This window comes from Haliotis rufescens, unplaced genomic scaffold (genome assembly GCF_023055435.1).
Source record: "Haliotis rufescens isolate VD_foot unplaced genomic scaffold, xgHalRufe1.0.p SCAF_19, whole genome shotgun sequence".
Taxonomy (NCBI): domain Eukaryota; kingdom Metazoa; phylum Mollusca; class Gastropoda; order Lepetellida; family Haliotidae; genus Haliotis; species Haliotis rufescens.
Genome location: NW_025963879.1, coordinates 14,095,763 through 14,120,243, shown reverse-complemented (window position 1 = coordinate 14,120,243; position 24,481 = coordinate 14,095,763). Strand labels below are relative to the sequence as shown.

The 24,481-nt window shown below is 39.8% G+C and overlaps 1 protein-coding gene across 9 annotated transcripts in view; it reads right to left on the bottom strand.

Moving 5' to 3' along the window:
• Positions 1 to 24,481, bottom strand: part of LOC124148246 (piezo-type mechanosensitive ion channel component 1-like) — a 118,618-nt gene that overhangs the window by 82,232 nt on the left and 11,905 nt on the right. For all 9 annotated transcript variants that reach the window (XR_007221946.1, XM_048398910.1, XM_048398912.1 and 6 more), the window contains exons 3-5: positions 14,332 to 14,463; positions 11,822 to 11,864; positions 10,371 to 10,811 (exon numbers count right to left, since the gene is read on the bottom strand). Coding sequence is in view for 8 of the 9 variants with exons in the window: in XM_048398910.1 (XP_048254867.1) it covers positions 10,371 to 10,811; positions 11,822 to 11,864; positions 14,332 to 14,463 (616 nt within the window). In the remaining variant the exon portion in view is untranslated. The remainder of the gene's footprint in view (positions 1 to 10,370; positions 10,812 to 11,821; positions 11,865 to 14,331; positions 14,464 to 24,481) is intronic.

Below are 24,481 nucleotides of genomic sequence, written 5' to 3'. Positions count from 1 at the left end.
AATTTGAAGTGAGTGAGCGAGTAAGATGTGTTTAAATATGCACAGAAGAGTATTCCAGTTATATAAAGGCTTATCAGATGCATGTTTTAGGAGAGCTCATGGTGAAGTAGGTTGTAGGTCCCCACGAGGTAGGGTACCGTGGTGCTGATAGACCAAGGAGCATAACTGTGGTCAATCCGTACTTCAAACCCACCGTTAGTGGATCCTGACTTAGATAGGGGACACATCTCCACACAGCAAATTGTGGCACCCTAGACAATAGTGCTCCAAAATGGGAATTTTCTGAGATATATAACCAAATATCTGAGTTAAGCATTGTTGAGAATACAGGATTCTACCATTCTTTTTCCATTCTAGCTTAACATATAGTGTGTGAGTGAGTGAGTGAGTGAGTGAGTGAGTGAGTGAGTGAGTGGTTTTACCAACTCTTTGAATATCACAGCATGTCAGCTTGATGTGGGAGGAAAGCCGGAAATGATGAAGGTCTTAGACATTTACATCTTTCTTTAACAAATAATAAATGAGCTAAAATACTAAACATATTATCTTCATGTGCTTGACTAAGTCAATACTTCTTTATGTCAATTCAGCAAATATGCAAGTTCATGACAATAATGGTGCCAATCTGACTTTAGATGTCATGTTTACAATTAATACATATACTGCTGTACAATGCAATGTTTTTGTGAGACAAAAGTGGATCATTACATGTTCTTTCTGCAAAATTGTATCGTCATATATTTTAATATCTAATAACTGAAATATGATACATATTTTTCATGAAAAAACATTGCATAAGCTATAAGTCTGTGTGTAATTTCCTGTACTGTGATGTATTGATATTAGAGATGGTGTATAACTGACTGATCTGATGCTGATTGTACTGTGCCAGCTGTGTACAAGTGTCTCAGACCCAGCTGTTTCCCAGACAAGTGTTTCAACACAGGCAGTTTCACTGTAGTCAGCAATATGTCACCTGTCATGCAGCAGCCTATATGTGTTTGAGCCTGGAGCAGACAGACCGGTGGTCAACAGCATGAGCATGAATCCATCGATACACATTCAGCCAGGTCATGGCTGGCAGTGGCTCTACAGGAGTCATCACCAGCACAATACTCTTTATATCGGCAGCCATATACATCTGTAGGACCCAGATCTGTGGCGGGACTATCATACAGGGCAGAGTCTCTGGTAAGTGACATCATGTTTGCAATGATGTGCTATCCGTGAAGGACAATCAGTTCAATTGTTATATGACGTCATGCTTGAGATGACGTCACGACTCCTTGCCTGTGATGATGTCATGAAAGTTAATGTCTAATTAATAAGATGCAGCCAGACACCATACAAAATGAAGGTTTTCTTATTGTGTATTGATGCCATCAGAGGAAGAAACCAGTATCTAAGACCCTAATGCCAAATCATTTTGGAATGATTTCCCCCAAATCCAAGCAATTCTCACATAAAGGCTCTGAATCCAAAGTAGGGGAGTGAGAAAATACTCAGGATTTTGTCAACTCCGGCAAATTAGAGGATGGTGCGGAAGGTGTTTGAATATTATTTCTACGATGAAACTACGGGGAACGTTTTAAGAAACATACCGATATGCTATACCTGGACCAACAATGCTGTTCTAAAACCAATAAAAATAATCAAGAGAAATTGCAACATTGATCATCAAAATTCAGACGCTATATATACTATGTTTGACGATAAAAACAATTATTAGTATTATATGATAATCAATATCTGTCCCATATGTGTAATCTGCCATAGAACTGAGTATCCACCACTATCTGTCCTATTTGAGAAATCTGCCACATATCAGGGTCCCTACCATGGATCTGAGTCCTACACATCCATAAAACTATCGCTTTGTTCAGACAGGTAGCCATTGTGGTACTAAATTTTCATTGCGACATCTCCCACTGGGGACTGGTTTCCAACTGGACTCCAAACAAAATTTGATCCAAAGTAACGGAATTATAGCACTTAGATGTGTTCGTGAACTTAACATAATAATTTATTCATTAAAGTTTGATGTCTTCATGTTCTTCTAACTTGCCAATCAAAGACTTAATATTCTAAAACTCTATGAAGTACACTGATGATGTGATACAAGAAATGTAAAAGTTTCCAAATAACGACCTGTCCAACTCAATGGCATACCTCTCCATCATCCCCATCTGTTTAGTGTTTAATCAAATGTAATGCTGACACACATACCCCACTAATCAAAAAACATGTTTTGAATTAATCAGATATGGTTTCTCTAGGATTGGCTGCAGCAGATCCCCCAGCATACAGGAAGGCACCATGTCGAGGCCATCACGTAACACACTTGGATGATAGGCTCCCTGCTGTGATGTGGATACAACAAGTTTCCCTGGCTACAGACATAGCTTCCATATGAAAGGGTGTACTTTGTACTGGCTTGCAAAAAATGCTGCATTGCAGGTTTGGTGGAATGTGGGATGTGAAGGTTACCTAACTGCAAGCTTGGTTCAATGTCTCTCCAATGATTACAGAGACTACAAATACAACCTTTGGCGGGTTTATTGTTCCCCGTCTTGGCATTAGTATTCGCTCTTCATCATAGTTCTCACACATCGTCTTAATGCCACTTGGGGGCAGGGGAAGGGAGAAGAGAGAGGAGCTAGAGTCTCAGACAAGTCATGTAGGCTCTGCTGGTGAAAGATTTGCAGATAACCTTCATTTAGTGAATGTTGTCTTATGCCACAGTATTATTTAAATAATTGATTCTAGGCCAGGCTGATGGCAAGAGCGATGATCAAGCCATCGGGGCAGGATGACACAGAGTCATCCAGGTCATTGTAACTATATCAGCCTCAACAGCAAGCATGGGACACTGGGTACCAAGGCCACCCCAGAATCACCAAGCAGGACACTTGGAAACTAGGCCACCTCAGAATCACGAAGTGGGGCACCAAGCACCAAGGCCACTTCAGAATCACCAAGTGGGACCCTAAGCACCAAGGCCACCTCAGAATCACCAAGTGGGGCACCAAGGCCACTGCAGAATCACCGGGTGGGGCACCAAGCAGTAAGGCCACCTCAGAATCACCAATTTGGGCACCAAGCACCAAGGCCACCTCAGAATCACCGGGTGGGGCACCAAGCACTAAGGCCACCTCAGAATCACCAAGTGGGACCCTAAGCACCAAGGCCACCTCAGAATCACCAAGTGGGGCACCAAGCACCAAGGCCACCTCAGAATCACCGAGTGGGGCACCAAGGCCATTCCAGAATCACCGAGTTGGGCACCAAGCACCAAGGCCACCTCAGAATCACCAAGTGGGGCACCAAGGCCACTTCAGAATCACCAAGTGGGACCCTAAGCACCAAGGCCACCTCAGAATCACCGAGTGGGACACCAAGCACCAAGGCCACCTCAGAATCACCGAGTGGGGCACCAAGCACCAAGGCCACCTCAGAATCACCAAGTGGGACCCTAAGCACCAAGGCCACCTCAGAATCACCGAGTGGGACACCAAGCACCAAGGCCACCTCAGAATCACCGAGTGGGGCACCAAGCACCAAGGCCACCTCAGAATCACCAAGTGGGACCCTAAGCACCAAGGCCACCTCAGAATCACCGAGTGAAGCACCAAGCACCAAGGCCACCTCAGAATCACCAAGTGGGGCGCCAAGCACCAAGGCCACCTCAGAATCACCGGGTGGGGCACCAAGCACCAAGGCCACCTCAGAATCACCGAGTGGGGCACCAAGGCCACTTCAGAATCACCGAGTGGGGCACCAAGCACCAAGGCCACCTCAGAATCACCAAGTGGGGCCCCAAGGCCACTTCAGAATCACCGAGTGGGGCACCAAGCACTAAGGCCACCTCAGAATCACCAAGTGGGGCACCAAGCACCAAGGCCACCTCAGAATCACCAAGTGGGACACCAAGCACCAAGGCCACTTCAGAATCACCAAGTGGGACACCAAGGCCACTTCAGAATCACCAAGTGGGACACCAAGCACCAAGGCCACTTCAGAATCACCAAGTGGGGCACCAAGGCCACTTCAGAATCACTGAGTGGGACACCAAGCACCAAGGCCACTTCAGAATCACCAAGTGGGACACCAAGCACCAAGGCCACTTCAGAATCACCAAGTGGGGCACCAAGCACCAAGGCCACTTCAGAATCACCAAGTGGGACCCTAAGCACCAAGGCCACCTCAGAATCACCAAGTGGGGCACCAAGGCCACTTCAGAATCACCGGGTGGGGCACAAAGCACTAAGGCCACCTCAGAATCACCAAGTGGGGCACCAAGTACCAAGGCCACCTCAGAATCACCAAGCGGGGCACCAAGGCCACTTCAGAATCACCGGGTGGGGCACAAAGCACTAAGGCCACCTCAGAATCACCAAGTGGGGCACCAAGCACCAAGGCCACTTCAGAATCACCAAGTGGGACAGTGCTAATATGAGATCACAAAACATTTTGTCCTTTTCTCATTTGAAAGTATATAAAAGATAACACTAGGAATTTGCAGCTGAATTATCGAAAGCATCTATTCAATATTAAAAAACAACCAAACACCAGCCCAAGTTGTTATGTTTAGACACACAATTCTAATTTTGTTGATTTATGAAAAGCTTACAAAAAATCCTAATTTTGGGTCCCAATGCAGCCAATGAAATATGAAAATCAAAGTACCGTATTCGAAGTAATAAGCGTCAAGGGCGCTCTCAAAATAAGAAATAGAGTCGAAAGAAAGATTTCGTGGTTTATGCTGACAGCCTGAAATGTTTATATACGACAGATATATTTTCCCAGAATTCAATTGCCCATAATTAAGGGTGCATATAACACACGAGTGCATATTATAGGCGAATAAATAAGTCTTTTGTACATTGATCAATCGGAAGGGGTGTTAATTGGGATTGTTCACTAGCCAATATATCAGCAAATATCGCTGTGGACGCTTATTATGTGGAATACGATATTCCCTTCTTCAATAAAACAGTACACCATATAGTGCATCAGAGCTGTCATGACAGTTCACATACAAACAGTGGCTCTGATAATAAAGTCATTGTGAGACAATGTAAGACAGTAGGAAGCCAAGTCATCTTAATGGTAAGCCACCATAGAGGTCCTGGCTTCAAGGATGGCTGTTTGATGGCTACATTGTGAGTCAGGCTCCCTGCCACAGCTGGTGGCTGCATCCATCTTGAGGACTGCCGTAACCTCCAACCTGTGACAGAACCACTGCTGCAGGAGACTTCAAAACACCCATAAACATTCATAAAGATCAGCCATGGACGTCACCCTAGGCCTTGAACCTCCAAAACATAATCTGGCCAAACCCAGGCACAAAGAGTGAACTCTTCAAAGACTTTTAAATGCCCTTATGGCACCTAGTTCCTGCCTGTTCTTCATCAAAGGAAAGTTAAGTCACATTCCAGCTGGGCCAGCCAGGTCTTGCTTGTGAACACTAGCTTCATTAAATAAGAGCAAAAGGAACACACTACTTTAACGTTTCACAAATCTCATTCCAGAATTACTCAACAATCATAAACAAACTTTCAGAAAGGGTAAACTTCATATTTCAAACAGAAACATGCAGTCAAGTATTCCTACAGCCACAGTTTAAGAACTAACATTTACAAGAGTACCTTTCGCATGAACACAAGATATTAAATTATTAAATATTGTGTTTTTGAGAAAGGTCATGAACCACTTCCATAATAAGTGATAATGGAACAGTTCACTATTTCAAAAACCTGTCAATACACTTACAAATAATTGCATATCATCCATATGGCATTTAGAAATATCATTTAGGGTCACAGTAGTTCATTCAGATCTATTTATTTCTCTCTATAATAATTGTTCCATTTGCTATGAAAATCTACATAGTTTTTCTAGTACAACCAAAGTCATGCCGTCATCTGCAGCCTTGCATACACACAATATGAAAATCTATGCCACAGTTAAAGTATTATTAACTCCTCCGTTGCAATCAAGCACAGACCGACACTGTCATCAGCGGCTCATCAGTCTGTACCAACATGAGCATCATTACCTGCAAATGTTTGCAACTGAAGCAGAAAATGAAATCTCAGCATTATTACCTACCTAGGGAGAGATTAGTCGAAAATGCTTACACCAAGGAAACTACCTCGTTTACACATCAACCTAACTTTAGTTGTTGATAAAGATGGCAGGTGTATGAAACTACCCTCCTGTGCAATATTCACAACCAGTGCATCCTTGCATTCTTCCTAGGTTGCGATGACCCACTTTTCATTATGAACTCACCAACAAAAGAAACACGAATACAATACATAGTGGTTAATATATGAAGAATAACTCATATTCAAGAGATTGGTTTGATGCACAAACGAACATACTGGTATGCTTTGTGAATCGACGCTCATGAACACATCATATGTGATGTCATAGACCCATGACTCCAGATCCACAATTTTGTCTCATGCAGGATTCGTGTGTCAAGTTTGGAAATCACGTGCAGCATATCGTGATTAGAATAAAGTTTGTTTGTTTTATGTTTAACGCCGCACTCAGCAATATTCCAGCTATATGACGGTGGTCTGTAAATAATCGAGTCTGGATCAGACAATCCAGTGATTGATATCATGAGCATCGATCCACGCAATTGGGATACGATGACATGCATCAACCAAGTCAGCAAGCCTGACCACCCGATCCCGTTAGTCATCACTTACAACAAGTGTAGTCGCCTTTTATGGCAAGCATGGGTTGCTGAAGACCTAATCTAACCCAGATCTTCACGGGTCGATAAGAATAAAGACTCAGTGGTAAGACTTGACTGATTGTTAGTTTTGTCATTAAGTGGTACACATTGGAAACATCTCTTCTTAATGTACATACTTCTCTGTATTTTCCTATAGTTCGTGTTTATTTTGAAAGTATACTTTTCATTCAACTGACTGTCAATCAGTTTGTTGGAATCAACAATATGTGATGCTTTCATTTAGTGAATGAATTTCATGACATTACAAGATTTACCACCTCTAGGTGACATGTAAACAGAGGGTAGGTGTGATGTTTGCAAGATATGCTGGAACATGTTCGGTGCAGAGCTGGCTCAAAACACTTTTCAATTCCTCATTTCCAAATAACTGGACATACTGGTAAGGCTACCAGTAGTTATTAAAAAACATTTAATCATGTCAGAACTATCAGCATAAATATGACATATTTCCAGAAATCAGCAGATCTTCGGCAGATGAAGCTAACAATTTTCATGTGGTCTAAAAATCTCAGTGTCCTATTTCCAACTGGCTATCTCATTATTTTAGACAAATGACCAAAAGATGTTTATGATCACAACACCAACTAATGCTTAGTCAACATTCACGTGCGATCAGAGGGGAGCTGCATTCTCTTCTGCCACCATAATGATGCATTTCAGCATCAGAGGAACAGTCAGAGAAACACTGTGAATACCGCCTTCATCTGCATGATTAAAGAGTCCACGACTCCAGAAGATGACTTTGTTGTGAAATGTTCCAAATGATTGTGTATGGTAGACAGTGATTGCTTGCTAGTCTCTACTGAGCTGACAGATAGCCTGTTGCTGTAGCAGAATAATATTGTGCAAATACAAGTTGCTTGTGTATAAATAATATTTATGCATGGCAGTAAATAATGGATTGGAGACACCATCATATAATTCAGCCACAGACCCTAGGCATATTAACCCTCGAGAAGCTAAATAACATGTACAACTGTTTGTTTGTTTGTTGTTTTAATACCACACTCAGCATTATTATAGCTATTGGCCGGCAGTCTGTATATAATTGAGCCTGGGCCAGACAATCCAGTGATTGACATAATGAGCATTGGTCCACGCAATTGGGATACGAGTGAGTGAGTGAGTATGGTTTTACGCCGCAATATTCCAGCAATATCACGGCGGAATTGTGATACGATGACATGCATCAACCAAGTCGGGGAACCAGACAACCCAATCCCATTAATCGCCTATTACGACAAGCATGGGTTGCTGAAGACCAATTCTAACCCGGATTTTTACAGGGCTTTACAACTGTTATTTTATGCAGTATTTAATGTACACACTGTATTGCTGAAGAAATAATACCAAAACATTATATGTTATTTAGGTATACACAATTAAAGCACTTTGGTGTCAGGAACCCAATACTACCTGGGTACAATGTCAGATACATATACTGATATAGGGACATATTGCTTAGAAATAATGGAGTTCTTTTGTGTTTAATGGATCATGTTAATAAAGCGACAAAACCCTTTCCATATCCAATAGAAATATCTGCATAAAGCAGAGTCAATTGTTTGTTCCGACTATATCATGAGCATGTGTTTATGAATCACTATCAAACAGTAATGATACCTGGTGTTCGCGAAACCAAAGCTCAGGCAACCTGCAATACCCGACAAATGAAGTATTCATCCAATAGACCCTATCACCTTAAAATGCCAGATCGCTGTTTCAAGGTATCATTAGGACATGTAAAAAGAACAGATGACTCATTGGCTTACTAAACACTAACTGTTTGACACCAGTTAGTAAGTTGGGTTTTACACTTTTAACAACATCCCAGCAACATCATGATGGAGGACACCACAAATGGACTCCATACAATGTACCCATGTGGGGAACTCGGACCTTCGATTGCTGATCGAACACTTTAACCACTAGGCCACCCCACACCCTGTTTGACACTGAGTGGAGTGATTCCAACTTAAATTTATTGATATTTTCTTTAATGAATGAAAATATCAGACATCCTTTTCCATAAAACATGGCAGCTGATCACCCCTGAATGGAATACAAAATATCCATATCACAAAAAAGGTTATCCAGGTGTGCTCAGACAAACATGTTATAATATTTAAGACATAAGTAGATCATATCTGCACTCCAACGTACTCTGATAGCTAATCAGGTTATATGCTGCTATCTCAGTTACAACCCTAAGACCATCCCGCTATTCTTCATGTACATATTTCATTAGTGTGCTATCATATTTATACCCCATGTGATTATTCATTATATCACATGAGTATGAATGACTCCTACCTTGACCTTGGTGTTACTCAGTGTAAGCAAACATATCACTGTAGAGTAGTACATGACTCAACATATGATAAAGTCTCCCACGCACTACCTGTCTGAGGTGAGGTGTGGTGAAATCGGGTTTAACGTCGCGTCCAAGATTATTGCACTTATATAGCGACGTGCATGTACGTGTGTGTGTTTGTGTGGCTGCTTGTACTAGTCCGGACTGATGCCGATTTATAGTGCTAGCTCACTGAGATACCATGCCGCAGTTTAACATGAATACCCCACTCAGACACAGTATACTGACTCCGAGCCGACCAGTCCTTGTTTTAGCCCCTTAATGCCGAGCGCCAGACAGGGTAACAACAAGTACCATCTTTTAACGTCTTTTGGTATGACGCGGTCGGGGATCGAACCCCGGACCTTCCGCTCTCCGGGCGGACGCTCTACCACAAGACCACCGAGGCGGTCACTACCTGTCTGAATCAATATAACAGGACGTATTACAATTAGAATCATAATTGTTACTGTGTTCATAATCAACACTGTTCAATGTCACAACTTATAACCCTTTTGAAGATTTTTTATCATGATATATATTTATGCAAATATGCTATTTCAAAACCATAACTTTACTTCGCATTATAATATTACCCATTATTTCACTTAATTATTTCAGAACATTGACAATGATCGCCAGTTCACAATAAAACAACCAATCATGACAAAGAGTTTCCATATATTTTCTTAAAATAGAAGTTCTTAAGGTCAGTTGGTATTTATATCTGTCTTGGCATTTCAGAAGAAGCAAGAAAATACCTGGAAGTGAGTTAACCGACAAGCAGTCTATGGCTCCTGTCCATTACCAGATCTGAGCTCAAGACTATGTGATGATGTCTTTGCTTGAGAATGGCAGTTATGAGATTCGTAGCACAAAGATTGCTTTGTGGAACATGCCCTTGCTTTTCTGTACAGTCTATTCCTGAATGGACAAACTTGGGCTGATTAATATTTACAAAGTTAACACAAGAGTGAGTGAGTGAGTGAGTGAGTGAGTGGGTGGGTGGGTGGGTGGGTGGGTGAGTGAGTGAGTGAGTGAGTGAGTGAGTGAGTGAGTGAGTGAGTGAGTGAGTGAGTGAGTGAGTGAGTGAGTGAGTGAGTGAGTGTGAGTGAGTGAGTGAGTGAGCATGGCATTAGGGAAGATTATGATACTGTTCCCTCGTGCAAACTTGACAATGGTGACCCTTCAAAGAAAAAACACTAGGCAGCAAGTACAGAAATGACACTGTTCTCTGGTACATACCTTGCAATGAGGTCATCGGGAGGTAAAAAGTCCTGAAAGAACTCGAACTGGTAGAGATGAAGGAGAAGGATGTGGAGTCCAGTGTACACAAGGAGGAAGACACGGAATCCCGCAAACTTGCGTCCCAGCTTGCGGTAACACGCCCACACCGTGCCCACAACCAGGAAGGTCAAGAAGTAGACTGCATTCAACACAGACGGCAGGATAATCCCGCTAGCACCGATTAACAAACTCAGCAAGAACTCTCCGAAGAAGGCGATGACGAAGTTCACTCTGGGTCTGCGAGTCCTAATCACTTGAGTTGTGGGAAGGTCCTGTTGCTGTGCTGCCTCTTTCTTGAGAACAACATGGCAGATGATGAAGACTAGGAGTGCTACGATGAACACCGCAACGTCTGGTACCACCAGCCGAACAACATCAACAACAGGCGTGTTATCCAATCTGGAAAACCATGAAAACATAGCTTTTCAAAAAGTAGTCACATAAGTATAGCAGGGGTCAGATTAAAAAAGAATTCATACAGGGATTTCATCTAACATCCTTCCCTCCCCTCTACATCATAGTCACACAACACCATCAACTCAAGTTCCCACCCAAAGGAGGATATTGTACAAGGTTCATCCTTTCCCAAGTGACACTTCTTGGATTTAATAAAACAGAAAATTTGGGTGAGATAACTTTGAATTTGACAGTTAATTTGAATAATGAAAATTGTATTGTCTATCTTGTCAATATCACGCCACTATTGCCAGCCAGCAAGACTGAACCAGGAAATATATGTGCAGTCTTGTCAACTAATTGTAGGTATAATTCCCCCACTGTAGTCCTACAGTAGCTGCTGTATCCTACCAATGTAAACTTAACTGGATATAGTACATCATGCTGACAACACATTCCTATCAGATTAAAGAGCTTCAAGGACACAATCATGGCCGTCTTGGAAGTTCCTACTCATGGAATACCAAGTCCCAAGTTGGTTTGGTTGGTTTGTTGTTTAACGCCGCACTCAGCAATATTCCAGCTATATGACGGTGGTCTGTAAATAATCGAGTCTTGACCAGACAATCCAGTGATTAATATCATGAGCATCGATCCACGCAATTGGGATCAATGACATGAATCAACCAAGTCAGTGAGCCTGACCACCCGATCCCGTTAGTCGGCTTTTACGACAAGCATAGTCACCTTTTACGGCAAGCATGGGTTGCTGAAGACCTATTCTACCCCGGAATCTTCACGGGTGCCAAGTCCCAAGTCCCAAGTAACTGCACTAGGCGTTACAGGACATCATCAGTAGAGTGTTACTTACTACTGCTAGAAATGTCATAGCATTGAAGAACCTTAAAAGCTGTGATGCTCTTTGCATGCTTGGTGTCTATTGATTTCATCAGAGCTTAAGCTACTGTTTTAGTATTTTATTAAGGATTATTCACCATGTTAACATCACAAACCTTTCAACTGCTATGAGTCGGGCAAGCTTCTCATTCATAGAGCCTGGGGAGAGAGCAAACAAAAGGACTTTTAACATCAAGAACTTGATTGCCTTGACACATTAAGATTTACAAATTTCTTGACATAGGAATATGGTAGCCTCTGTATCATGTATATATATATAGACACTGACATGAAAATATCCCCCGAATCGCAAGTACTAAAGTATATAAAAGTTTTAGATGAAAACTATAAACATCTGGATTTCTTCAAATTAATGACGCAATTTTCTGGACTATCATATTCCATAAAACATTTCAACAAAAGCACTTCTAAATCATCTCAATTTGGGCAATCTCATTAATATCAGATCTTAGTTCTCGCTACCGCTAAAAAAAGATCTGAGGGAAATCCCATTACGGGTCATATCAAAACAACCTTTCATGAACTTTGACCAACCAATGGAATGACTGACAAGAAGTCGACATTAGCCAATAAGAAAGTAGCTTTCTCATGCTTTAAGGAACAAGTTTCAAACTGCAGACTATACTCCATAACATATTTTGATAAATTCTTGTTTAAAATCTTTGAAAACTGAACAAAAGAGCGTTTTGGAATGGCTAATAGATCGCCTAGATTGTATGGATTCAGTATAAAGCCTGCAACTGTCGTTCTGAATACCCTGTGTTAAATTTTTCAAGGTTGCATGATTAGAAAACACATTCGACTGTCACTTTCATGATCTGAATGGCGACACACTTATTGGTTGGATGAAAGGTCATTCTGACGTGACCCATAATGGGATGTCCTCAGATCTTTATTTAGTGGTAGCAAGAACTAAAATCTGATTTTAGTGAGTTTTCAATTTGGGAAACTAAGAATCAAGGGTACAAAGCTCTTTTGAATGTATATTAACATCCCTGACAGCAACTGTCCTGAATGCAAGGTGTCCAGACTAACAGGGTTTCACTATAAAACATCAATGAAACAATTTAAAATGAATGTGTAACTTTTGAAAAGAATTCCAAATCATTATAACAAACATGGAAGACATTTGTAACACCATGCTTTACAGTATGAATAATTAATAATGGATCAATTCCTTTGCTGCCACACTATGAAAGAACAAATTAAATAAATCAATTTTAACCTGTCAATGAGTCATTTTGCACACACAGATCCCAGTGAATCATGACAGCAAATTACTGCCTATGTTTATGGAGGTGAAGGGCACATATGGTGATGACTAAAAAATAAATTTCACGCTTCTGATTACAAGGTTATTGTAACAGGTATGACTTCGGTAGAAGTTCATAGTTTAATATATGAGTTAGGAATAATTGTTAGATAGTATTATCTAAGGGGAGATCACTCCCATCTTACTTCCTGTATTGACCATGTGCTCACAGGACCTGGTAAAACTGGAGTCACACACACACATATACAGTTCTCTTTTGAATGTTACAGTCATCAAAATAAAGGCCACAAAGAAGAAATCATTTTGACAACCATTTTGAGGGGGAAAAAAGACCAGTTTAACCTGAGACAGCTGTAGAAATTGGCACTAGTCCTATAGTCCTTGTCAAAATGCCCAATAGTTTAGGTATCATAAGGACTAGTAGAAATTTACCATTTTTCAGGGGTTTGCTATATGTTATCATTATAAGGACTAGTTGGCTAAAACTGTTAGTTTCTACCGCTGTGAGGGCGAAATTAATCAGATCAAACCATAATGATTTCATTATAAAGGCTGCTTGTTTCATTGAATCTTTCAGTTAAACATACAAGCAGATCTTTTACCATAGTCGCTGAACATAGGTGTGTCTATTTTGCATGTTATGTTGTTTTTAGGCTTTTTCAAATATAAGTAGATGCAGCTATAAAATGAGGCGAAATTTATCTTTCCAGATAAACTACTGAAACATAAAGATAGGGGTGAGTGATGTATAGCCATTATCAACTGATTATGGTCAATAAATGGAATCAGGTGGTACATATCTTGTCAGTTTCTGCGCCCTAAGGCCACAATAAATGGAATTAGGTGGTTCATATCTTGTCAGTTTCTGTGCCCTAAGGCCACAATAAATTAATTGTTAGAATTTCCTCGAAGGTTATCAAAAATATGATATGAAAGGGATAAAGTTAATAATAATAAATTTATTATGGCCTTAGTGACTTTTTTTATATCTTTTTGTTTTTGCTGGTTTCAGAAAGGAAATTTAAATACATACTACTCAAAACAAGTTAAAAACCGCCACAATTGGAAGGCTGTGTATTGCAATACCCTCCAGCTATGACAGATTAACATTAGTCAAATGAAAAAAGTGGTGTTCTTCAAATTCTTTCTGTCGTTTATTTGACAAGAACATAAAACTGGGTGATTTGCCATCATAATGATAGGTCTAGCAGGATAATCAGTGCCTCAAGAGCATCTAACCACAGTATGTGGTCAAACCGACATAAAACCTGATTCCATCCACCATCGCCCATGAAATGAATATGATTATCTGTCATTTACAAATAAACTTACAGTTTGGAAACATGGAACCATACGGCTCGGCATCTGTTGCTATGGCGACCAACACAATATGGAAGATACATTGTGTAAGAACGGCAATCACTCCAAGAGCGATGAGAACTTTCAGGTAATTTCCTGTAGCACCTGAAACAGATGAAAGGAACACATCCATTAAACATTCATCAAACTGTTAAATAGGATATGCAATAAATGAGGGTCATTTAGAAATAAATTGCATTCAATTTTAATAATTTGAGGATGTGATAGTTTCAGTCATGCAATTACGTATGATAAATGTGTTTTCAGTTTCAAAAGTAATATCATACCACATCATAAATACAGGGCAAAGTGTCAACACACACAATAGAAGAGGAAAGACATTCATGTTTTAACATACATAACAGTGTCACAAATTGTTGAAGACTAATTCAATTGGTTTATTTATTTCTTCTCTACAAAAAATATCTCTTTTAACATGTCTTTAAAATGATTTTCTCATCGGAGAGGTTAACACAAGTTAAGATTCTCTCATTAAATAAATATTCAGAATATGATTCACTGAAGTCTGTTTGTTATTTGTCAAAGGGCTAATTGATAAGTTGAAGTTTTCTCATCTCAGGAGTGATTGATCATTAAATGGGGGGGCAACTGTCTTATGTCCTCTTCTTTTCAGCAGAGTTGTTTCCCCTAATCATGCCAGGATTTGCTGACCTTGGGTTTCATTAACAGATTTGCCACAAATATGACCCTTTGCACCATGTCTGTGACAGTGGGTTTCACCAAAGTGGTACATGTCTACAACCTCAATCACTCACTTATTTAAAATAGTGCATAATCAAGCTTTAGAACATCAGGTCAAAATATCTACTTTTCATTATCCCTGAGAATTATTTTCCTGACAAACCTGACATCATTACAAGTCTTTTATTATGTTAATTTTGTTTCTTTGAATTCATCAAAAGGCAGAAAAATAAAGGTGAAATAAATTCCTTAATGGCAAGAATTTCTAAATGTGAAAAAAAGAGATACATGTAACTTCAAATTTATTCAAATGCTTACTAAAGAAACACACCTGGCATGCTTGGATGTGAAAATAGCTTAGCCTCAAATGAGTTGAATCTTTCACAGGTCTCTATTTACATTTTACTTCATTTAAAAAATATTGATTCGGAGCAATCAGACACACATCTGATGCAAATTGTTCCTCGATGATACCCAACCAGAAAAATAGAATCAAATCAATGAAATTACACGGAGATTGAGCAAACCGGCTGTCTGTGGGAGTCAATCACTCACCCCAAGGTTCAGTCTATGACATTGTATAATGGCATCACGAGCAGACGGCATGTCAGGGTATCAGACACCATGAATGGTAATGGCCTACTCCTTCAGCTTCAACAACCGTCTCCATGATCATGTTATATCATTTTTTGGTTGATTCAAATATCTTTCATCCTGTTTTGAATCAAAGGATTCAGCAACAGTAGCTAGCACATGCATAAATTTACACAGCTATTTCTTGATTTTAATATCAATCATTAAATTTCCAAATACCATTAGGCTATTATAACAGATAATCAGTTAAAACAAATTTACTCCAATAATAATTAAGTGAGAATTTGGGAAGTACTAAGTTGGATGCCATTTCCTAATGAAACATTAAAATCCACATCCTTAACAGATCTTGATGAAATATTCCAAATTCCACATAAACAAAAATAACTTGCATATATGATAAAAATATGTTAAAAATAAGAACAATCCTGGTATACAACGCAAGGGTCCAATAAGAAACATTCACGCTATTATACAGTTGGGTTGTATTATCGTTGTCACATCAGCACAATAGCAGGCACTGCATCTACAGAAACCTGAATCACTCACACATTCTTGGCTTAGTTTTAACCAGATATCTTAAGGGCAATCTGGCAATTCTGGGGTTGCCAAACTGAATGAATCTGTCCACAGCTATGACGATATGGTGATTAACTTATTATCTTCAGCTGTTGAAGAATTCCATCTTACAAATCACTTAACTTTTACAGTTCCCGTAAGTGGAATGTTTTGCACTATCATGTCAAGAATGTGGAAAAGTGCAGTTATGTCAAGGGCAAAGAACAGAGTGAAGAAGGCCGGTAGTCATCCAGTAGTGATGTACCATTAAATAACTTACAAGGGGGAAATAGTCCTTAGTCATCTCTTCAAGTATCTTCAGTATGTTATTGATAACTGATGATCCACTTAGTGTTATACCCATCTGCATCAATCTTAACATTTGATATTGTTAAGTTGGAAAAATAGCTCTGAAGGGCAAATGTTGTATTTTCCTAACAACCAACTTGAAATAAATATTCTTTTATCTTCCACAGAAAAATACTTCACAGTGAAAAAATAAGAACTTGTGTCAATACTGCATACAATATATCTTGTTTGTTTACGGTCACAGAGACATTTTTGTAAGCTCCATAACACATGGGTTCACATGAATAAAAGATTATTCTCAAAACACATTTAAGCAAAAACATATTTTCTCAAAAACCTTAATACAGTTCCTAAAATTCTTTGAAATAGGAGGCTTAGCATCAATAACATTTTAACTCCATGCATCTTTTTGAAACCATTATTACCATCAATGCAAATATTTCATCCCAACAATGTACAGCCAGTCTTGAGCAGAGTACTCTAGAGCAGTACCTCAAAGTTAACACTGATGATTATCTAAGTAGATCTGTTATGTTAATTAGTGCCCTAATTAAGCAGCTACTTAAGTTGATTACAAGAAGCATGGTGAAGGTTATCACTCAAGTTCATTACCATTACATCATGGGGGAGATTGAAGGCCCTTGAAGATGAAGGCACAGGCCAGTGCATGCAGTATTGCTGTCTGTGAATGTGCACAGACAGGAGTGAGCACCCCAGCACAACATGCAACAGACAATACTTGGCAATAATTCTTTTGGCTCGGTTGGTACTTAAATTTGAATTATACACTGGGTGTCCTGAAGTCAAATGTGTTGTTTCTGTCACGGGCGCAGCCGTAGGTTCTGGACAGGGATAATTGTAGGATGGGGCCTTGTGCTTTTAGCCCCTAAATTTGAAAAAAAGGCCCACACTGGGACTGTATGGGAAAGTATGGGCAAGTGTGGGTGTAACTCTGGAATATTTGAAATTTTCACACGGAGGGCCCATGTCAGAAAATTCCTAGTGTGAACCCTGCTTGAAGCAGTGATCAGTCTCTAGGATATATCCCACTGTGCAAAAGAATAACATGAATACCTGGAGACCAATGTCCACTACTCATGTGTAGATGTAGCACCATGCAAACAGAACTCTCTGGTGATGCAGGTGCAACTGAGCTCTACTGGCTTTTATTTCACAAGAACACATTTTCTAAACATCATCTAAATATCATCACTCTGCACAAAATTATTTAAAGATTGTCTTATTCCTAGGCATTCCACTTATTTAAATGCCTACAATTGATGTTGCTATACCCCTCATAAGGATTTATTATGGCAGATTTACAAAACAGACCTCACCTTCCCACAAAAGTCCCCCGAATGAAATGCCCCCATAGTTTATTTGCCCTGTACAGATGGTTCCTGGGTACTCCAGCAACTTGTCCTCTCCAGCAGACATCTAAAGGGCCCCCTCCCCTCTCCACAGCTGCTTTCTCCATCCCTTACACAGCCCTGGCATCTACCCAACATGGGCTTTTTAACCAGCGGACCTTCACTTTTTATCCCTGATGCTCCAACATCAATTAAGCTTCCTAAGCAGCTATGCATGGCAAATCTCAGCAGAATCCCTCGACTCCCTAGGGGGCTGTTAACCACTGACATGGAATCGGCATGATGTTCACAAGGAATGTCTCTATACCACAGCAGAAGTCAAGGCCTGTTTAATATATTGAAGGGGTTGATTCCAGTTAAATGCATAGAATATCCTGGTCACAGTTTTACACAAGTATTTGTCACAAAGTGACGAAATGTCCCCCGCCTGTATATACACCATAGTACCAAATATGAAGACAATCCAGCGATTAGTTCTTGAGATATTGTGGTAACACCGTTTTCCAACTCCAAAAACAGATTTGCCTGCTGTGACCTTGAAAATGGGGTCAAGGTCACCAAAACCGACTGGTGTATGCGGTGTCTGTATATACACCATAGTTCCAAATATGAAGACAATCCAGCGATTAGTTCTTGAGATATCGCGGCAACACCGTTTTCTAACTCCAAAAGCAGATTTGCCTGCTGTGACCTTGAAAATAGGGTCAAGGTCACCAAAACCGACTGGTGTCTGCGGTGTCTGTATATACACCATAGTTCCAAATATGAAGACAATCCAGTGTTTAGTTCTTGAGATATCGCGGCAACACCGTTTTCGAAATCCAAAAACAGATTTGCCTGCTGTGACCTTGAAAATGGGGTCAAGGTCACCAAAACCGACTGGTGTCTGCGGAATTTGTATATACACCATAGTTCCAAATATGAAGACAATCCAGTGTTTAGTTCTTGAGATATCGCGGCAATAAACAGGTGGGACGTACGGACGGACGTACGGACGGTCGTGAATACTATATCCCCCGCTTCGCGCTTTCGCGCGGCGGGGGACAATGACACATAAATGTATGCACAAATTTGGATCTAGTACACAGAAGATGTACAGAATGGATGCAGAAAAACTATTTATTACTTACGAGGACAAATATATCGGGGTTCATAAAAATCGTATGTGCCAATAGATGAAGATTGTTGATGTCATTCAACAAATTGTGGTTCAGCTGCTGTTGCGGCCTGCTGTCCTTACATCTTCTTCAGTAATAAATAGAACACTCATTTAATATCCTCTATATATAGCATCCTGAGGGAAGCACAGTAATACTCAATGTACCTATTTTATACAAGAAATATAATCGTCTTATAATCCAAGTACCTAGATGCCTTTGTTGTACAAAAATAAACTATCAAATAGGAAACACCTCACAGTTTTCATAAATTTGGATGTAATTTAAAAAACTTAGTTTACAGTGGCCTTATCACAAAATAGCATTATGACATAAAATTATGGGAGGCCTCAATGACCAATGGATCTGTTTAACACAGACTACATACAAACTCTGATGAACTAGTGAAGTAAGGTTAAAACAACCCAACTTTCTAAGGCCGGAATTGTTTTGATGCCTATACAACGGTGCTTTAATATTCATGGGAGAACACCCCACTTAAATAATCCTGTAGACAACTGGCCAGGTTTGAAAGATATGCCAGAAGCAGAAAAAGTGAAGCACACATTTCTAGAATCTAATATTTGTTATGTTCCATCCAAAACCGGCTTTTCAATGCTTATCCACAGAAAAACTTTCTTAAATGCATAGTTGCATGATGTCGAGTAATAATGTGAACTTTTTATCAAGAATTCTGTCTCTCATTATCCCATCAGGAATCATGCCATACATTCTTGGTGCATTCTTCTGTGCATGTACTTGGCATGTGCAACACATGGTTAATCAAAGCATGTGCAGACATGAGATGCACATAGACAACCGTCTGTCCAATCTCACCCCACCATCAGGTTCACAACTCTGAATAACTGATACAATGCTATTTCCCCAAATGATCCTCTTACAGTAGGGTTTTACATGACGTGGAAATGTACGTCCAGTACTCGTAAATGTATAGAATGCCCACAGAAAAGAATATATTACATCCAGAGGGACACACAGTACTATTCATTGTACAAAGTTCTTGACAAGAAATATACAGGTCCTGAAATTAATACATACAGTGCGCAACGCCATTTCATTACTTTACAGGACCTTCATATTTCCCTTGGACCCTTGAATTTTTTATCGGGGCATCTCCTGGACCCCAGTTTGGTAAGTCAAGGTAAAACCCAGTTACACTATTTCTTGGTAACCATAGCACAATGTTATTGACATTCTTGTTTAATAAATGTCAAATATACTTACAAAGTATTTCCGGTGAATATTGCTTTGAGATCAACCTACTAACAACCAGGAATACAGGTCATCTGTCTCAAACCTTGGGATTACAAGTGGACACATCAGTCAAACAATTACTGGAATGACGTCACATAAAATTGATTGTGAGGTTATAAACAATGAATGGCCCTATCCTCAATAATGGATGGCAATGCACTGACATGACATCCTGTGGCTATTGGGAAACACTTAACACTTGGTGTGAACTAGCTAATCAGTGTGAACTAGCTAATCAGTGTGAACTAGCTAACCGGTGTGAACTAGCTAATCAGTGTGAACTAGCTAACCGGTGGAAACTAGCGAATCAGTATGATGCACACCTTATAATGCTCAGTGCACATGACTGAAACTAATTTCACCTACATCATTGTCCCCTGGGTATTATTATAACATGCATGTCTGATTTAACTCTAAAAAACATGCACCACTGAAAACTATTATTGAAAAGTGCAGCCTAATATTAATGTCTCTATGCACCAAGTGCAAATAAAAACATTATAAATTTGTGTTTGACTAACCCTTACTTTTCCATGCAACAATGATTTTTGAACACACTCAACACCTCAAAGTTTTATGTCACATACTACATTACTAATCCCAGTGTTACGTGTAATTTGTCATGTTTTCTTGACGTCATCAAACTGCAAGATTACGTACATAAGTTCCTCTATGTTTTACGGCAATACGTCATTAATTAAGTCAAGACACAGTCATCAGAGATCTTATTTAGACTAGTTTATGCATCAATGTTTCAACTTTGACAAATTGATGTGACCTGGGTGCAACCAGGTTTTGTTTGGTGCATGTTAAATCAACTTCTTTAAATCGAGCTGTTGACTCCGACAAGATGTATGAAGTAGTGAAGTCAAGTTTACCCAAGAATCACTGTGCATTATAAACTCAAATAAGTCTGTAAATAGAAGCGCTATATACAACAGGTATTACTGGAATATTCTACTTGTTGATGTTTTCAGCGAACACAATATACAATGCTGATTACTCTTGATTTGTTCAGCTATGGAAATCCAAGGACTTGGATACTTAAATAGACTTCACAAATATTCTGAAGGAATATCTCACGAACATAATCGTAAACAAGGAAACAGGAACCTGAAACAAAAACCTGTGTAGATCCGGGTTAGGATAGGACTTCAGCAACCCATGCTTGTTGTAAGAGGCGACTAACAAGATCGGGTGGACAGGCTTGCTAACTTGGTTGATGCATGTCATCGTATCCAAGTTGCGTGGATCGATGCTCATGATGTCGATCACTGGATTGTCTGGCCCATACTTGATTATTTACAGACCGCTGTCATATTGTTGGAATATTGCTGAGTGCAAACTACAGCAACATAAGTATTTCAAACTATTCAAGTATCTTTTATTCCCCTAAGAGATGAAGACCCATATAAAAACAGAACCCTAGGAATATATTTACACAGGGTAGAGCTCATTCCCTCAATTTCTATTCATGGAATTGCTTTGCAATTGAATTGCAAACACTACTCATAATTCCCACCAGCAACCTGTACAATGACAGGGATGGTAAAGAGTCATACAACCACTAGAATATCGGAAGTTGTATCCCAACTGCAAGATGAAACACTGTACTTGAAATTTAAAGACCATGTCTACAAATTGCAACACAATACAAAAAACACAGGAAGCTAAAAGGGAAGATATGTGTAGTGTGATGAGACACTCTCTCACAAAGGATGTATGAGTGATATGCACCCCAGGTTTATCATACTGTCCACTGCTGGGTCGATATACAACAATGTGATGTGTCCATGCTATTTCACAGTCTACTGGCATTGATTGACCTAGTACTGACTAATTCATACAACACACTAATAGCCAGGCAGTGAATATAAACTGTTATCAACATGGGAGGACAAAAGGCGCCACAATGAACATTTTATCACTTATTCAGCACTTGATAGCCTACCTGTTTTCCTGACATATTTGAAACACTGCCTTTAACATGATCTCCATGACAGAGATGCTTCACATTTCTCTCACTCTTTTACATCCTCCCATTTTTTTATAAGCAAGTTGATTTTCATCATCTTTTTTGTCAAATCAGCATTAAGCAATATCATTAAGTAGAACTAGTGACCAATCATAATTGAGAAATAAACATGTTCCCTTAAATTATAGTTTCTACAGTGAGGTGTTTTATTGACATTTGAAAATTTGGGTGCTGTTCCACAAAGCGCTACGATAGTCGTAAGTCTCTGTTGAAGTAGGAGAGTTACGATTACCTTATTGCTACGATTGTTTTGTGGAACAGGGACTTGGTAAAATGTGGTTTAAGGTTGCTTAGAACAGTACATCAGTTAGATCACAGCATGTCAGCTTAATGTGGGAGAAAAGCTGAAGTGATACAGATCAGATGTTGAAAACTTTCCCCAAACCCACAAGCACAGACATATTAACTCCAATACTTTTACAGAGTCGTAGTGCAACCATTGCTTTATGCAAGTGGGCCTGGCCTTCATCAGCAAAGTACTCAAGTACTATTACTATGGTAATTCAGCCTGTTACAATATGAGGGCTAATTTTTTAGTGGGCATCTTTGTGGAATGAAGCCAAGCTATAAAAATATACCCATTACGATGCTCATGAAAAGGATGGCTTTAAAAGTTTGTATGTTTATGCAGAGTAAAACAACATGATAGCAAAGCCCAACCTGTCGGATATAATCATGCAGCAGAAACCGATGTTCAGAAACTTGCACATTGCTTACAGAGTGTAAATTCAACAAGAAGACAGTCCTTGTAAGTTGACATGATAGTAGGACATGGACTGAGGGATGCCATGCTGTTACTCGAGATTTACTTGTCACTGTCACTGGCCTCTCTCTAACAAGCAACGATATTTTGCAAAACCTTTATCACAATTATCCCTGAAATCTATTAACTTTTCAAAAGTAATCCTCATGGCTGGAAGATAATTTCACTTAATATAATTGTCGAGGCCCCTTATATCGAGTAATTTTAAAACACAAAAACAGACCCCTTTTTCTGTAATTGTCCCGTCCAAAAGAATGGTCATCCATTGAAATAATTCAATAGAATCCTAGAATCCTTTTAAGAACTATTCACACTTGATGGAGGTTAAGGGCAAAATGGAGCAATTAGGGAGTTCTGAGAAAACAATCCCCCCAATCAGGAGGCGCAGTATTTAATTGCTCCCTATCTGGAACTTAACATTTTCAGGATGACGTGACAAGAACAAACCAACTTATTGATTCCTTTCTTATAAAGTCATAAGGCTCTGTCTCGTAGCTCAACTCGAAACTGGTGTATTTGTAACTGAATATTGGTGGACCACTTTGGCAGGCTTTGCTTTAGATGACTGGATGAGACAAACCTGTAGTGAAGGGTGTACACAGCAGGTAATGCGGTCAGGGTACAGTGTCTCACCAGACAGGTAGTGTCTTCCTAGGTAGTAACCATAATATTAATCACCTTTCCAGCAGCCATTGTAACCAGCCAATCTCAATTTTTAATAACTGGAGCTACAACTATTGGACCTTCCACACTAAGGCGATCTTACCATCGTAACTGAGTGAGTCCTGTTTTACGCCGCTTTTAGCAAAATTCCAGCAGTATCACGACGGATGGTTTACCAGAAATGGCTTCACAAATTGTACCATGAGGGGAATCAAACATGGGCCTTTGGCTTACGAGCAAACGCTTTAACCACTAGGCTACCCAACCGCCCACCCATCATAACTGCACAGGCTTACAAAAGTCACAGCACTAAGACGAATTTTTGGCATCTAGGGACAGAGGTATTTCCCAACAGAACTAACTACCCAACAACTGATAAGTACCAAATAGCTTTTCCTATAGCATTCAATAGTCAATATGCAACCTTCCTCACTTCAGATCAGGCGCTATAATGGTCACTGAAGTGTTCAGGCCTGTGGGCGTATGCTGCAACAGATGTCCCTTGACTACTGTAAACTACCAGTACTGACAGCCGCCTTCCCAACTCTGGGAGTACACCTACCTTGACATTTACCACTGGGTGATGCTGAGAGCCAGCTGCATGATGGGATACCTTGACTAACACTTTGCCCCTTTGATTCACAGCCAACTAACAACATTCATACCTGGTGAAACCTTTTAGCCATAAAAAGATTTA